The sequence below is a fragment of the Pezoporus flaviventris genome, unplaced genomic scaffold, assembly GCF_033815535.1.
Source record: "Pezoporus flaviventris isolate CSIRO_AGI_PZ_B2104156 unplaced genomic scaffold, CSIRO_AGI_Pfla_v1 ptg000071l, whole genome shotgun sequence".
In the NCBI taxonomy this organism is placed as follows: Eukaryota; Metazoa; Chordata; class Aves; order Psittaciformes; family Psittacidae; genus Pezoporus; species Pezoporus flaviventris.
This window is the reverse complement of record NW_026892619.1, coordinates 1,299,426-1,316,501: the sequence shown is the minus strand read 5'-3', so window position 1 is coordinate 1,316,501 and position 17,076 is coordinate 1,299,426. Positions and strand designations below refer to the sequence as shown.

The window sequence follows — 17,076 nt, the reverse complement described above, 5'->3', positions numbered from 1 at the left end:
TCATAGAGGGGACAAAAAGCCCAGTTTTCTGATTCCTACCTTGTTTATTCACTACATCATTAGGGTTTTGAAGGAATGATGTCTATCCACTCCTGCAACTTCTCTTTGGACTTTGAGACCCTGTTTGTAATCTTTAATGATTTGATCACAATGATGTAAAAAATGAGGCTCATTTATGTACTTAAAATCATTAAGAGTTTTGCATATTATTTGTTCAAAGGGATTTTTGCTTGCAAGTTAGGATTGTGAGAAATAACAGCTTTGGTTGCAGGGTGAAGGCTGTCTGGGCATGGTGGCTCTTCTGATCATTTAGCTTTACTCCTTCACAGCCTAAATTAAGAATTGTTATTATTAATATGGCTCTTCGGGCTATAAAACATGTTTCACAACGTGAAGTATCCCAGTAACACAGTGCAAGGACTTCACTCAACTGCTTGGCAATGCTAAAACCAGCAGTAAGCCTGCACCATAACAGGGTATTTAAACTAAGCTTTAGTGGAGCTGGAAGCCAGTGCATAGCATGCTCCTGTCAGGAGGTTTTACTGCTGGTTTGCTGGGTCTTGTGTTTGTACATTTTTCAGTTTCTTGGTAGACCCTAAACTTTTAAAGCCTTGAATCACAACTATTTATCACCCATCAGGGAGCTCCATAAAATGTATTTTCCTTCAGAGAGATTATTCTCATTAAAGAAAAAACTAATTTAAAAAAGAGACAATATATATTTTTTGAACTCTCCAATCTAGCCCAACTAAGAGGGATTCTTAAAACTAAATACTATGAGCCACAAAAAAATTAATGCCACCTGCAAGCTGTAAATATGTGTATTATTTAATTTTTTCCAAGTATTTTCTTTGGCTGTTACATTCAGCTGAACAAGGCCTAAAAATTGTCAAACTGAATTCTTGTTTCAGAGTAGAGCTCTAACTACTGCCAGTTTGAGTGAAACACACATCCAGGTTTAGGGAATATGTTTTATTTATTTTGGCTGCAGTGCAGGGTAGAACATTTTCCATCCCATCCGAATGCAGTCAAAAAGGTTTTGAAATATTGCACAATAAAAGCCATTCATTATATCTGTCTCCTCTCCCTTCCAAAAACAGAACTGGCTGACCAGTTCCAAATCTGTGCAGGGGGCAGGAAGATGGGAGTCAAGGGGTCACTGGAAATAACCCAAGACTAACACCAGGTTTTTCAGGTTTGAGTTAGGGAATATGTTCCATGCCCTCATTCCCAGCGCGCACAGGTTTTTCTTCTTCCCTCTCCAAAGCCTGGCTAAAGTAGTTCATTGCTCTGTTATGCACAATTTACAGGACTTAATTACAAAACTAATACATTAGCTTTCTTGTCTGTAAGTCACAGGCACAACTTCATCTTTCCTCCTGGGACACAGTGAAATTAGACCTTACCTTGTTTCAAGTGAAAGCATTTTGATTTGCACTGTTTACCTCCTCCTCTTAAAAACGTGCAGTTTGAAGGAATACCCAAGTACGCTTTACTGGTTTAGACTGATTTCCATTGCTCACCTACCTGTTAGCAGCTTGAAAACAGGATTCTTTCACTGCCCACTCCTGCTCTGTGTGCTTAAGCTACACTCGACATACTTCAGTGGTGCTTTTTTTTCCTTCCTCTCTCCATTTCCCTGTACATGGATCTAACAATGCTTTTCTGTTTGCTTCCTTGGGCACAAATCAGTTCATCACTAAGATCCTTTCAGGTTTAAGTGAAGTATCAGAGTGCTAAAAGATTCAGAGTGAGAAGTGGAAAAGTAAAACACAATTTTTTTAGTGCATTTCTAAACAGCAGCTAGAATAAATGAACATATAATAGTGAATTTTATATGCTACACCTAGGTGGTTCAGTATGCCCTTCTATGGCCCAATTAGAAGGAAGTAGAAAACAATAAGCTGAAGACCGGGTAAAGCTTTAGATACAACTGACGTTTAAGAAAAAAAGCAGAAAAAACATACAATTCTTGTTATTTTCTTTCCCCCACTTACCATGAATGTCAGGTTGGGGAAACTACTTCCATTAACTCCCATGTGAGAAAACTTGGTCATATCCTCTCCACTTCTGTGAATCTTCATTATGACAAAGTACTGGCATAAGACAATTCCTGGAACACACTAACACTTTCCCTTTAAAATTTCCTGAAGAATTCAGGTGTGTGTATTGTTGTTCTTTGTATCTCCACCTCACTTACATTAAGCAAATTTAAGCAAAGACCATGCCAGCTGTGAAATACTCTTTACACTCAGAACTCAGCTGAGAATGTATGAAGCCTGCACTTCACAGGATAGCACAAGTGATGTGTAATTACTCTTCCCTATTAACAACATCATAATTACAGAGCAGCAAAATAATCAGTCTTTCTAGGAGCTACACTTGTCCTTTCTGTCAGTCAGAGCATGATAATTACACAGCAATCTGGTAAATGCAATTATTGGGCAATAGACACTTAGTGCTATTATCCTACTTGAAGCCATTTAAAGCCTATACAATACAGCACTCAACATTAGTTAAGTACTTTTAAACACAAAGTAAGCTTTGTAACAACCTTCTAAAGAGAGGAAAAATACTCCCTTTAGAAGAGCAGGGAGAGAGGTGAGACTGGCCAACACCACAGGTTTTTAGATGCCACTGTAACACACAGACTGACATGGAGCTCAATACTGCACAAAGGCAAAACAGTGACCCAAGTCGAAGGCGGCAAAGACTAGCAGTGGAAACCACATCGACAGCTGAAAAGCAGGACTCCAAACTTGGAATATCTCAACACATGTCTGCACTGGCACACAATATACCTTGAATTTAATTCCTACACCCCAATATGGCAATGCAGCCAAGAGGTGTCTTCAGAAAGCTCTTCTGTTGACTGAATGGGGATAGTGAAGTTGCTGGTCGCTCAAAGGTTAATGTTAACTCACTTGTAGAAAAGCAAACCTGTAAGTGGAACAGCTTTGTTTAATCTGCTGCTACACTTCCTGTATAACAGCAAAGACACCAAGTTGTAGGTTACACCACTTCAGCAGTCTATACTCTTCTGAGGAAGAGCAGTGAGTCACTCGAGATCTGAATGTTTCACATACTAAGAGCATTTTGCTAGCCTTGCATGAAGAGCTCTCTCCCAAGTGCCCCAGTTCCTTCCCATGCTAAACAGCCCCCAGTGTTAGCAGTCCTCCAGGTCCCTATTCCATGACAGATTCTACCTCAGGTCTTAGCTATTAGGCAAGTCCCAAATCACCTCTTGCAACCCTAATCTCCAGCAATCAGAAAACACAGCCAGAAGAGACCTCAAGAGGCCATCCAGGCCCTATCCCTACCCCTAGGAAGGATCATATGTCATTCCTGACAGATATTTGTTTAATCTGTTCTTAAAAGCCTCCAGTGATGGAGATTCCACAACTTCCCAAGGCAATATATTCCCATGATCAACCATCTCTGCTGCTGGAACTTTTTCTTAATGTTTAACAGAGACATTTTTTCTTCTAATTTAAACACATTATTTCTTGTCCCATTCAGTACAGATATGGAGAACAGATTATTACCTCCCCCTTACAACAATCTTCTGCATAACTCAAGACTCCTCTCCTCTCAAGTTCTCTCCAGGTTAAGTCCCATTCACTGCAACCTCTTTATTTCTCTGTAGGATCCAGCTTCATCCTCATGCAAGCCATGCAAACTGCCATCAAGCATCTACATTTAGTTCCTAACAGCCCTTTCCAACCTGGCAAGTTCTGCCAGGAAGAAAAGCCAAGCTTTGTTTTCTTCTCCTTATCCTTGCTCTTCTCTTTCTGACTTGACTTCACATCTGCAGTGCACTTAGCCTTCCCACTCAAGAAGCCTCAAGAGAGAATTCTCTTCTAGGGCTGCAGCAACTGATGCATAGGACAGCAATATCAGAAAAAGCATGTTCCAGGCAGCACTTCAGGTTAAGCCCTCAAGCATCACACACAGCTGCAGTGCTCTACCACGTTTAAGAACCCAGCATGATTTCTGTATGGAAAGTCATACCTGAATACAGTACAGCAGTTTCACTTTTCCAAACTCATTTCAATGTGCAGCACAGTTGTTGGCTTGATTTTTTAAATGTTAGAAGTAGCAGCTATTATTAGTTTTCATTTCAAGGAGCAGCTATTATTAGCTTTTATCTCCAGGAGCTTTAAAAGTTGAACCTTAGCTAGTATGTTATGTGCATGTTATATTAAACCATAAAAGCTCATGTCAGACTGCCCTCTCCTGGTAAAGCAACAGACTGCACTGCAACCGGTTCAACCCAAGGAACTACCACTCCTCTGTCTCCCAGACTAAACCAGTCACTGAGACACAAGAGAAAACCCCAAAATAAAACATCAAGAAAACTGGGTTTGGGGGTTTAGATGTTTAGATGTGACACTGAGGGACACGTTTAGTCGTAACTTGGCAGCGCCAGTTAACAGGTTTGATCTTACAAGTCTTTTCCAACCAAAATGATTCTGCAGCAACTTCAGTAACATTTCTAAAGCGGCATAAGATAAACATCATTTAAGTAGTGAAGTTTCTTTCAAGTTGCCTTTAGGAGTTCTTGTGTTGGGACAAACTGATGATGGCTGCAGAGAAAAGTAAAACACGCATAAAAAAATTAAACTGCTCCGTTTGCTTTTAACCATTGTAAAAGCAGCCAAGCACATAAAGTATTTTATTCCATATCAAGAATGTTAAAACCAAGGTCACAGCAGAGATCATTTGCAATGGAAAGCTATTTCCTTCAAGCTGGCACAGGTATTTCACTACGGCTGAAACACAACAGGATGACAAATGAAAGCAACAGCAAATGTGTAAGGAGACCACCTACAGTCATCACTTTTTATTACACTGTTCAGACTAGAAAAATGAAAACAGCAAGACAACAGGTCAACTTCTGGAGGATACGCACGGTTCAGTAACACACCAAAGCTTGGACATGGCCAGAGATGGAGCACAGCTTTACCATATGATGAATGTTTCACTCTCCTTAACCAATTTATTTTTTAAATTAGTTTTAAATACAGCAAAGATTTTTTTTTTTCCTAATGTCCAACCTTCACAGCAGAAACAGAATTCATTAATTCTAACACAAACCTCAGCCTTACTTATAGGGCCTCTTGCTCATGCCCAGAAGGTAAAGCAAAGTCTTTTCAGAAGATGGTAACAGCTTCCCCGCCTTCTACTCCTCTCCTTCAAGCCAGAAGTGATTTCTTTCTTATTTGCAGAGCATCTCAAGGGGTCTTTTTAGGATAATTTTGAAATCTGGAAAAAAATTCATGCAGATTTCAAAAGCAATTTATAAGGAATGCTCAAGCACATGGGAAACATCGACACTTCAAGCAATTCTAGCTGGACGGGCACAATTTACACCAGTATAACTACTAAAGACAAAGTGACATTTTATCTACTTCAACTTCAAAAATATAACAAAGGCTTCAGCTTGAATCCTGTTCTTTCAAAAGAAAGAGCTCTGTCTAGAAACTAACTTGTCACCACAGACTGTCTTTTTGAACTATCAAGTTCATTCCTCTTTATTGAGTCACACATTTGCTGACACGTCCAGTTTAGCAGCTTCCTACACTTACTGTGCGTTTGAATGGAGCAAATGGAGCAAGGTGGTGTGCTAAACGCATCCAGTTGAATCATCACAACCAGATTCCAAGGGCTAAAATCCCAGCCTGCTTTGCAGGTACCACAAGTGTAAAGATTTAGCAAGAAAATCCCAGACTACAATAACAAGTGTGCAAATGCACATCAATGTTATTTAAATTCTGTATATTGTCCTACTTGAGTTTTCTTCTAATATTAGCAGTGCTTCATTGCTATTGACCTGTAGAGAGCACAAAGTCTGAGAACATGTAAGCAAGGATGGAGACTGTAGGAAAGAGGTGACATCAAATTCAGTTCATGATAAAAGTTTATCCTCCCGATTATGTGCCATGACTGTCTACCGGAGCAATGCTCTCAGCCAAACTAGGTCTTCCACACAGTTATGATCTTCAAGCATTGCAGGCATCAAGACAAGGAAAATCACTTCTAAGTTGTTCAGAAAAATTAAGAAAGAAATAGTAAGTAAGGAAACATAAGTGGGAGAGAGAAGAAAACAGCATTTAAGAGAGAGAACATGAGTCTAATACTGACCTTCACTTTAGACAATCAGATGAAACCTCACTAAATGTTAGAGTTATTTTCAAGAGGTATTTCTATTTCATCATAATGATTCTGGTTACTTCTGTCCTTCCTGTATACAGAATGTCTTCTGCTCCTTCTCCTGGTTGGAGAGTAAGTTCTTGTTTCTTGAGCTGTGAGTTCACACATGCTCTTCCTCCTCCATCTTTTGGAAGGCCCATCAGCAAGATTAACAGAGTCATTGTTCTTCCCTGGTGCTGAAAACTGGAGAAGATTTTGTCCTTTATGGTGAAGGTTCTCAGATTCTGTAAAGGTGGATGTGCTTATCGTCCTTCTCCTGGTTTTGCAAGCAGAAGCTACCAGGGGAGGGTTCTTCTGGATCTCACTGGGTACTTGAATCCATGCAAGTCCTTCAATTTCTGCACCTTTATGTAGTCTCATGCTGCGCCTCACTCTCTTTCCACCACTGTTAGCACTCTTATTTTCTAGATGAGGAGCAGTGAAGATTTCTTCCACATTACAAGAACAAAATGGAAGACAGTTTCCAATGGGAAGAAAACGCAAGGCGCTGCTGCTTCTTCTTCTTCCTCTTGGTGGACCACTTCTTGCAGAATCCTTTTGTGGACACTGAGTTCTTTGGGCATCTGCATGTCCACTCATGTCCTGTTGGTGCAGAAGCTCCAGCCCTGTCAGCTGCTCTGCTTCATTGAGGAGATTTTCTTGTAATTTCCAATTTTCTATCAAGAAACCACTTTCTTTTGCCTTTTTTACATAGGCAGTCTCTTCACCTTGTTGAAGATGGTCAGATGTATCAAAAGCACACTTTGCATCTGGCACAACTTTTGAAAACTGGGGAAAGAAATTGTTTTTGTAAATATAGGCAACTGTAACCCACAAAAACCTGGTTCCAAAGAGCTTACAACTAAACACATGCAACTGTTTTCCTGCTAAGTCTCATCATTCACAAAACACCCCAACCAACACACTGAATCTTGAAGGTTGAAATGTGCAACTAAACTTCTGCTGAGTGAAGCATTGTTAAAGTTCTGAATACCTCCTTCAAAGGCTGGGGGTTCCACAGCCTCTCCAGGCAGCCTGTTCCAATACCGAATCACTCAGGTTTTTAATTCCCCAAAACATAATTTGTTTTATCCAACAACATCAAGCACAATTCTGATTTTCTAGCAGTATTCCTAAGCTTATCAGTTACCTCCTGTTCATTGCCAGACACAGGCTCCAGATCACCCTTCGGCACCTGGAACACTGTGTCACTGAGGCTGCTGGCTTCTCCTGCATCCAGGTCCTCAGAGCCTGAGGATGTATGAACAGCACAGGTGTTTTTCCCTCCTATTTCTTCAGCCACCAGCTTCTGTTGAACATCCTTGTCAGAATTTCCAGATTTGGTATTCTCTAAAAGTACATCCTCTGGATTGGAATAAGCATGTGGTTACTTGACTCTAATGGTGAATGGACAAAGCCTTTTGTTAAATATTACAACAAAAGTCTTATAGTATTTTATTTATACAAGTAATCTTCTAAACAACCATCCCACAAAAGCACTGTAGAAACACTTCACTATTCATGCCCAACTTATTGCTTTTAAAGACTGAAAATACCAGCATCAAGGCAAAGTCAACTTTCCACTGGAGTCCAATAGGAGTTAAACTTGCCCAGTTGGAGATTAGCAATCTGTTAGATCCTCTGGACTCTCCTATTACAAAAGCAATTAAAAGTAAAAATGTATCCTGGGCCTTTTGCCTATGCACAGAACTCAACACTCAAAAGTTTTTCTATGTAACTGTTGAAATAAAAAATTAGAAGCACCAGGAGGAGTAAAGCAAAACAAAACTCAAAACCATATTACCTGAAAAAAATGCAATTGCCTTTGTTGAGTTTGAAGATGAGGCAGAGAAAAGCTCTGGAATTTCAGGGATAGGGCTGAGAAGAGGTTTCTTAGAAGCCATCTCTCTCTCCCCATATAAAGACTTGTTTACTTTTTTCCTTCTTCTTTTCCCATAGCCTGTATGTTTTATTTTCTGAAAAGATGGAGAAGGCTGAATAAAACACAGTGTAATTGTAACGTTCCTGCACAAGAGAATATTGGCAGCAACAGGAAACAGCACTCTTTAGAAAACTTTATTAAATCAAATTAATCACTAGAACACACAAGAAGAGACACTTGCATTGAGTGTCCAAATTCAAAGATAAAGGCAGAATCACCAGCTGCAACTGGCCGACACTTACTTGTGTCTTTTTGGCAGCAGACGTGGTTATGTTCCTTTGTCTTTGAACCTTGTTCTTTCCTGGATTTTGAGTATCCTTAGCATTCTGATTACTTGTGGTTTTTGAGATGCTGAAATCGGTCTCCTCTGAAATGGTGCTACACTGTTGAAGAACATGAATTTGAAGCTGTTGGGTGCATGTGTGTTGTGCTTATTTTTAAAACATGGTTCATATGTCACAAGAATCACATTGTGATAGTCTTGTTATTTCACAGATGATGCTGTAAGAGCTAGACACTGACAAGTGGAAATTAAAGCTTTATAGAGCTAGTCTTCTCACACAGTACAATACAGCCCTGTTTGTACAAAGAGGAGATTCTAATGAGAAAATCGAAAATGTTCAGCTATAAGAGATGCCCATCTGATACTGTGTCTGCCTTATGGCTAACAGCCAGGGTAACAGGAATGAAGACCTTCAGCACTCGTCTGGGAACCACATTTTCATCAATACCTGAAGTCATCACAGGCTGCACAATCACCTTGACTTTATCAGCCTCTATCTCACGTTCCTGTGACTCAAAGAAATTCAACCACACGGAAAAATCTGACAGAAAACTTTGTTTCCGTTCTCCTCAATTTTCTGTGATTTTGAGTTCTTAGATTCCCATGAGTGAAGACCCTAATCTTATGAATGATCGTCTATGCATAAATCTTCTAAATATCGTCAGACTATTTAAGAAAGTTCCTGGAAAATTCAATAATAAATTTAAGCATTAGACCATAACCAAAAATATTTTTAATAACTGGAAAACCACTTTCACTCGAAAATGAGATTTCCTTAAGATATTATCTGCATTAACATGATATATCCCCATATATTTGGATATAAACAACCCTCATACCTAAGCCTATAAAATTCTTACAAGCATCAGGAGCTAGAAATGCAACAATTTCACCTGAAGGAGTTAAAAATGAAACAAACATCATCACTAAACTCACCTTCCTTTTAGCAGAAGGAGTTTCTGTCTTATCAGATTTGTCACTTTCCGCTATTGTATATGAAGAAAATAAGATTATGATTCAGTTTCAACACAGAAAGTTAATCACATTTTGAGGAAAGTATCCATATCACTTCCAACATTCTGCACAGCATGTTTATTCATTTTAGTCTTGAATAACCAGTAACACTCTTAAGCTCTATCAAATATGGCAAGATTAAAAAAAAGCATTACAGCTTGCTTTACAAAGCAGGAAAACAAACGTGGTGAGGATTTGGTAGCAAAGTCCTTGCACAACTTTCATTGAGATATATGCGTACACATGCACAATCCCCCTTCAGCTTTCTGTCGTCGTCTTGCTTTTAAACCCTCAAAAATTACCAGAATCAAGATAGTAAGAAAAGTATTTAAAGCACTAAGTCTAATTAGATCAGTCACTTTCAGAGAAGAATACAAAGTCAAGTAAAGTCCAGTTAACCAAAAGAACATGTAAACACCGCAGCTACTGCAACCACCTCTAGAAGAAAGCAAGAGCATTTCTATTTTAGCACAATTGAAATAGATCCCTTTGTATGAAAAAAAGACCCCAACTCTTGTGTCATGTCTCAGTTTTCACAGACAGAAAGATGTAATCTCTAATGACAAAAAACCAAGGTGGGGTTACCTTCTGCAGTTTCAACAGGTAAAAGGTCTTCTGCAGCAACAGAACCCTCCAGTGACTCTTGCAGAGGCTCAATACATTCCTTTAAACAAAAGGAAAGTTAATTTTGGCAATATACCATACCAGATATATACGAAAAATACCTTTTCTATCAGTGCTTGGAACAAACAAATGATTTTACGTTTTTCCTTAAAGAACATGACAGCTCATTTGCCATATATGGCAAAAAGAAATACAGTTATCAAAAGACAGCATCAAAAGTATATGAATTAGCGAAGTGAAAAACATTTCATGTGCTACTAGTACTCAATTTTAAATATAGCTCTATAGGCCAAAATGCTACTTAGAATTCAGAAACCAAAAGCAAAAGTTCTCAATGCCACTCTAAAGCTTCCAGAAGGCTCTATTGTAATATTTTAGCAATTTCTTTTCAAAATGAAGCGGGCTGGGGAAAAAAAATAACCCAAACCTGAACATTCAGAGAGACCAAGAGGCTGGGTTTATGGCTTAAAAGACTCCAACAAAACCCTTACATTGCTGCAATCAAAGTTCAGCTGTGGGAACGGTTCCTCAAGGAGACTTGGCCTTGCAGAAGGGCTGCTGCTTTGTAGCCTGACTGGGGTTGCTCCTTTGCGCAGTGGAGTATTTGCAGGTAAAGCTTCATCAAATATTTCTGGGCTCAGGACTTCTCCAAAAGTGACTCTCTTCTTTAGCTTTTTGGAGCTCCATGTTTCTGTTTTCTCTACTGTAATAAAATACACTGGCTGCTTAGTGGACTTGGAACTGTCAGAGAGCAAACTTTTCAAGGGCTTTTTATGAGTCTTAACATTCTCTTAAAAATCACCACCCCCCAAAACAAACAGCAAAATACCACCTTTACATGTTTTAGGGAGTTCACCAGAATTTTCACTACAGCTTTACTACAGTATCAAGAATGAATGAAGAAAGAGGACTAAATGACTGGCTGTTCTGCAAGTTCCAGCTGACAAGTGTGAAATGTCTTCAAGACCAGGTGATTCTATTCTGGTGTTAGAGGTCAAGTTTCAGAGTGCGATTTTTTTCAGTTTCTTTTAATAGACACTATTTTTCTTGCTCACCTTATTTTCTCCTTCACACAGTAGGACGCCACACTTGAGCTACTTCAGTGGTGGTTAATGCATATCATTCTTCAGAATTAGCAAAGAGGCAAAGCCTTAAGATGCCACAAAATACTTCGCCTATTTAAAAACCAAAATGTGAATCTGACCTGTTTGCACTGCTTCAAAGGTTTCTGCACAGCTGGAGACTGCAAGAGATTCACGTCCTCCTCTGTCAATCCCACTTGAGTATTCCTATCAAAATCAAGTAATACAATCATCTATTCAATACCATTTAATTAAAATATTGTCCTTGTGCAAATTGAAAGTGAAAATATCCTCTTCTGTAAGCAACATTTAATAATCAGTCCCAGTGCTTACAAAAACCTACTTGTTTCCTAAACGAATAAAACTCAACAACATAATATGGATCTTCTCTTACCATAAAAACTTCAAGCAAAGCTTCCAAGATGACCAAACAGCAAACAGATGCCCACTGAGAGCATTAAATTATTTCAAAATGCATTTTAATTAGTAAAAATTATCTTCAACAATTCATCTCCTGGTAGTTCAATGATGACTGCAGAAGTTCATCCTTAGGACTCCATGCGAGTCAGTTAACCCACCTTGGTCAGTGTTTTCTTCAGTACAGATCGCAAGAGGGAGCCGCTCTCTCCGTGCTCAGGTAGGGAACCCCTTCCTAAGTGTTGCGGTGTGACTGCTGCCTTGCTTTCATCACACATTCCCAGGCTGGGTTCTTCTGCAAAGCTGACTTCCCTTCTGCTTAGATCTGACATAACATTACTTGTAACGTCTTTAGTGATGTGCTCACAACTGGAATCTTTAGAGCAAGTAGACAAATATGACAATTGAAAACTGAAGTAAAACTGAGAAGACGATAGCATTAGCAACATGAAGTGTAAGTACACATCTCCATAGAGTCTATGCATCAACATCACAAAAAATCCATGTTTCCAAATCTCTGCTATTATTGTGCTGCATTTACATTTCATATTTTGAGAAATTTACAAACCATACAAAAGTAGAAAGGGAGCCCTACAGAAGGCAAAGGCATTTTACACAAGGATTTCTCTCTCATCCATGTAAACTGGGGGTGAAATACGTATGCTCTAATGTACACAAAGGGACTCTCTACATTAACACCCTCTCTCCTTCACAAGCATGAACTATGCTTTTCCCTACAAATGGCTTGACTAGCAAAACTAAGGGAAACTCCAAACAATTATGCCTGTGTGTCAGTTTAAGCTTGCTTTTCCCATCAGAATCAAACTGCCAACACACCACCCACGAGGCCCTACCCCACCTTTCAAATATTTCAGTTCCTCTCCTAAAAGCTATTTCCTTCCTATGAATTGTGCTTAAGTAAAAGCATGTTTAATGCTAAGTTGTACTGAACGAGCTCCGCATTCAGTTTTAAACTTTGACTTGAGCCTCCTCTGCAGCAGCGCTTGAAAAAGGATCACTATTTTCAGTGTTATGCCTTTATGTCAAAGCTGTATCAGGTTTCTACTGCATTATTAATTGTAGACAAGATGACAGACATGGAATGACTGCTTGTGAAACATTTTCTTGCAAATATTCTAAGTATTTTTACTTTCTAGTAAGACTACAACAGAGATTGTATAGTGATGAATCCTCTTACCATGGCCTGTTTCTAAGACATCTTTAGTTATAACAGTCTCCAACGACTCAATCGGATTGTGTTGCTCATAAACCCTTTCCTAGAGAAAAAATTACAATATTTTATATGTGTATATATATATATATGTGTGTGTGTTCTCTGCCCACACTTATATTATAAAGTACCTTTGAAACAGCAGCAGCAGGCTCAGTGACAGACGCATCTTGGCAAGGAGACAAAATCTCGGTATCAGGCTTACTGCTGCTGGTCAAATTTTGTCTTGGATTCTCTTTCAAATCAGCTCCATTGTCATCAGACATGACCTTTTCATTGCACTGATCCAGGTTCTGCTCTTCTGTAAAACATACTTTGTTCTGAGCTGCATCAGATAAAAACCAAACAACAAACCACAAACTTCAGGTTTTTCAGTGAATGCTCTTTTTGTGGCTCTTCACCTAAAGGATGGTGAGATTCAAAAAGCTTGGTAACTTTCTAGTCAGGAAAAAGAAAAAAAAAATGCATTTTAGGTTCTACTTAGAAAATAACTTTACCAAATCTTTAAAACAAAGCAAGTTTGTTCTTTTCATAGAAATGTTACTAGGCCCACCAATACCAGAGAAGCATTGTAGTTCCTGCTACCAGAGTAGCATTGTAGAAGCATCCACACTATTTTCTTACAGTAAAACCACAGTACTGCCCTGACTTGCTTTTGCAATACTTACTATTGTTGTTAACAAGGTTGTCACACCTCAGTAATGTAACAGCATTTCTAAAATTGCTGTACTTGAAAGTTATTAAACAAGCCTGTACATCATGATCAAGAGAGATATCAGTACCACAGCTAAAACCAGTCATCAGGAAAACCATTCTCAGTTTCACAGAAAAAGTGTGAAAACACTAATTTACTTTTCATTAGGCATTAAAGGGTATAAATCTAGAAAGTAACCCTAAGAAAACAGCTCCCAAAATATACAAGTGCTTGGGTTTTTTTCCTGGGGCTATTCTGAGAAACCACTATTCAGGATGCACTAAGAAATGAGATGGGTTTAAACAAACAAAACCTGTGCCAAACCTTACAAAGGAGTATTTCTTTTTCTGTTTATAATAACTGTTTGTAGTTTAGTACTTTTTGGCCTAAAGGCAGACCTCACGTTTAAAATAAATCACTGACCGCAAATATAACCAACTTACGAGAGCCCATTCCCTGGGAAGCAGCATCCACTTGTGACAGTCCAGAGGAGCCAGTTTCGGCTTCAGCTTCTTGTACTGATTTGAAAGATGCTTGAAAAGCATCTATCTTGTCCTTCAACGACCTGGCAGGTTTGTATTTTAAAGGACTAACCTGCTAAAACAAAATTAACCACAAGATGGTTTGGTTTTTTTCCCCCCAAGAGAAATGGGCTTATTACTTCCTATTTGTACTTTGGCACAAAAGAAACTCTGAGAAGAACAGAATCTTGTATTTAATCTGGCTTCAGTTTGAGTTGTGATAAAAATGTGCAAAAAGAGGAATTGTACTGAGAAATCTATTAAGTTTTACTGCCTCTCAAAATCTGCCCCTCTAGATCAGATCCAAAATTTGGTTTCTGACAGCCTACGCTACTTTAAGAACATCTGATTATAAACCAAGACACTTATGCTAGCATTTACTTCACTTTAAACTATTAACACTTTAATTAGTCAAAAAATAAGCATGGCAAAAACAGGTTATAGTGCATACAAGTTAAAATATATGAGTAAGCTGGGCATGGAGAGAAGACTCCAAACTCTGCACAAGCAAACCCGCTAATGTCCCTCTCTTCTAATGTAAGGTGTCCAAAGGAAGTCAATAAAATTCAGGCCATGGTTGTTCCTCCTCCTGGCTTATTCCAGACACCTGCCTTCTCTTGCTGACAGCGTATGTCGATATTTGAGAAAGACTCTCACCTGTGCAAAAGCTGCTTTTTTCCTGTTGCTTCTCTGCTGGGCAAGGAACTGAATAAGGGCGTTATTTTCTGGTGACCCCCGTACTCCAATTGTTGATCTTCGACGAAATTTTAATGGAGTTGGAGATTTCCCTGAAATAGAAAAAATAAAATAAAATAAAAACCTAAAATTCTTTTTGGAGTAAGAATATCTAGTTTTAAAATGGCATTTTTGTTTGTTTAAGAGTGATTTGTGTTTATGAAAACATCTAAAGTTAGCTGCTCAGCTCAAAGATCCTTCCTGAGCAAAACCAAATTAGCTAAACTACATTAACTACAATTAACTAAACTACATACCAACCAAGGAGCTCTATTTCACTTTTCCCATTGGTAATTAAGGAACTGTCTACCAATATTTGCAGGATTTGGCTTACTACTGCCTTGTGAAACTCACCGACACCTCATTAAGCGTACAGAAAAACATTCAATGGGGAATTACAGCAACATCATCACATCACAGTCCTAGCCTTGGGCATATTCCAACTCAGCCAGACAACCTGAACCTGACACCTCTCTGAGGAAGACAACTGTCATTAGGCACTCCAGCCTTACCAAGAGATGGTGTAGTAAAGTTTTCTTGAGTAATCCCAAATTCACCAGTTGTTACAGCTGCAACACCAACATTTTTTTCCCTTTTCTTTGATATTCCACAATTAGATTCTTCTGCTTTGTTCCTATTAGGTGTGAAGTAGCATTCACCACCCAAAGAAACAGGCCTACTTCGTGACAAATTTTCCTTGCTGTTCAAAGGCAAGGGAGGTTCAATGACTACATCCCTTGTTGGTGTATCAGGAAAGCTCCAAGTATACTGACAGCTACCATCCTGTTCCTTCTTGTGGCACGATTCCTTCCCGAGGCCCGTGCTGTATCTCAGGGCGCATTCTTGCAACTGCGCTTGGTTCCAGTCACTGACTTTCTCCTTCTTGGATGCCTTGATGACTTTTGATTTAGTCACTTTGCAAATCTCGTGGCCTTTTGAGAGATCAGGGCAAACGGCCTCCTCCTTCCCTTCAGGACAGGCACTCTCATTTTCTTTAACTTTCAGGGGAACATTTACTTTCTTAGGTCGCCCGCGCATTCTTAGTGATGTATTCTAAGGAGCATTCAGCCAGCCTTTGCTCTCCCGTAATTACACGCACCTAGCTAAAAGAAAAAGAAGATATTTTTAATAGGTATAGAGTAAGAGCAAGAGCTGGCCACCGTTCTCAAACTTCTACCCAATCTAGGTCTTTACCTCCAACCAAGTGTTTAACGGTGGGGGGGGAAAGGGAGAGCCTTATCTCCAGACAGCTCCACAGAAAGGATACAAAAAGGCACTATAAATATGCACAGCAGAAGTGCTTCACACTACATGTCCATTCCTCATCAATTTCATGTTAGTATAAAGTGCGTTAAGCACAAAGTATGTGTAAGGTGTCCCTGCCCATGGCAAGGGTTTGGAACGAGATGATCTCAAGGTCCTTTCCAACCCAAACCATGATTCTATAATCGCACTGTGATCGTTTTGCTGTAAGTGTTGCAACAAGTATTAGCAGTTTAGTAGGAAGCAGAACACTTAGGACGCTAAGATTTTCTGCACGTAGCTCCTTGGATTTTAAGTTAAGCATGCAGAACTCAACATCAGTCTGAAACTTTGGTTCCACAGAAACTTGGGTTCCACTTTGCGCCTTTTTCCACACTTGGTGCAACAATTAAACCGTTAAATACCCCGTGCACAACTTGCTTTAAGCCCACACTAAGAAATCGGTGCCTTCCTCTACCCGGCTGTACCAACGAGACGTGCCTGCGCCAGGGAGAACCTCCCCGTGCGGGCTCACCCCCATTACTTCAGGGGCCACGACTCCCCCAGCACCCCCCCCCCCCCCCAGCGCGCACCGCTCGCCCCTCAAAAGCCCTCCCAGCGGTACCCTCCCAGCGCTCCCCACTCCTTTATACCCCTTTACCAGCGCTCCCCACCTCCTCCTCCACCTTCGGCCCGGCTCACCCCACCTTTCCGCGGCCCCCCTCACGCCCGCCCCAGCGCATCCCCTCAGCCACCGGCTCGGTCCCGCCTCAGGAGTTCAAACCGAACCTCACTACCGCGTATCCCTCCACGTCTTCTCACCTCTCGTCCTCTTCCCCCTTGCGCTCACCGCCTACCGTGGATAAAGGTGCACAGAATGAGAGCAGGTGGTGAGGAGAGGCAGCCCCGCGCCGCCTGCTCCCCGGTTCCTGGCAGGGCTCGCCGGGACCGGGGGACTCTTTTTGTCCTTTTACTCGCGGAGGGATCACAACCGTTAGCGACGCGCTCCACCGTCTTTTCAAATCGCCAACGATCCGCGCCCACGTGACAGCCCGCTACAAATCAGGGGAGACTCCGCCGCGCCTCGAATTCATGCAAA

At 40.2% G+C, this 17,076-nt stretch overlaps 1 protein-coding gene and 1 long non-coding RNA gene across 3 annotated transcripts in view; both read right to left on the bottom strand.

Annotated features, from left to right (window-relative positions):
• LOC133279102 (uncharacterized) overlaps positions 1 to 2,087 on the bottom strand; it is a 71,291-nt gene extending 69,204 nt beyond the window's left edge. For both annotated transcript variants that reach the window (XR_009746773.1, XR_009746772.1), the window contains exon 1: positions 40 to 2,087. This is a non-coding gene — a long non-coding RNA (uncharacterized LOC133279102). The remainder of the gene's footprint in view (positions 1 to 39) is intronic.
• A 2,576-nt stretch (positions 2,088 to 4,663) lies between these two features.
• Positions 4,664 to 16,828, bottom strand: CDCA2 (cell division cycle associated 2). Its single transcript, XM_061472514.1, has 16 exons — positions 16,733 to 16,828; positions 15,248 to 15,838; positions 14,658 to 14,788; positions 13,923 to 14,076; positions 12,917 to 13,110; positions 12,753 to 12,831; positions 11,716 to 11,930; positions 11,260 to 11,344; positions 10,547 to 10,755; positions 10,017 to 10,095; positions 9,354 to 9,403; positions 8,377 to 8,517; positions 7,997 to 8,168; positions 7,343 to 7,557; positions 6,145 to 6,981; positions 4,664 to 5,265 (listed from the first exon to the last, which is right to left on the bottom strand). The coding sequence occupies exons 2-15, from the start codon at positions 15,771 to 15,773 to the stop codon at positions 6,175 to 6,177; spliced, it is 3,057 nt and encodes a 1,018-aa protein (XP_061328498.1). The 5' UTR covers positions 15,774 to 15,838; positions 16,733 to 16,828; the 3' UTR covers positions 4,664 to 5,265; positions 6,145 to 6,174.
• Between the last annotated feature and the right edge of the window lie 248 nt (positions 16,829 to 17,076).

Coding starts and splice junctions, on each gene's coding strand:
- CDCA2 (XM_061472514.1), bottom strand. CDS start 15,773: ATGCGCGGGCGACCTAAGAAAGTAAATGTTCCCCTGAAAGTTAAAGAA. Junction 14,077..14,657: donor AAAAAGCAGCTTTTGCACAG/GTGAGAGTCTTT, acceptor ATTTTGTTTTAG/CAGGTTAGTCCTTTAAAATA. Junction 13,111..13,922: donor TTCCCAGGGAATGGGCTCTC/GTAAGTTGGTTA, acceptor TATCTGATGCAG/CTCAGAACAAAGTATGTTTT.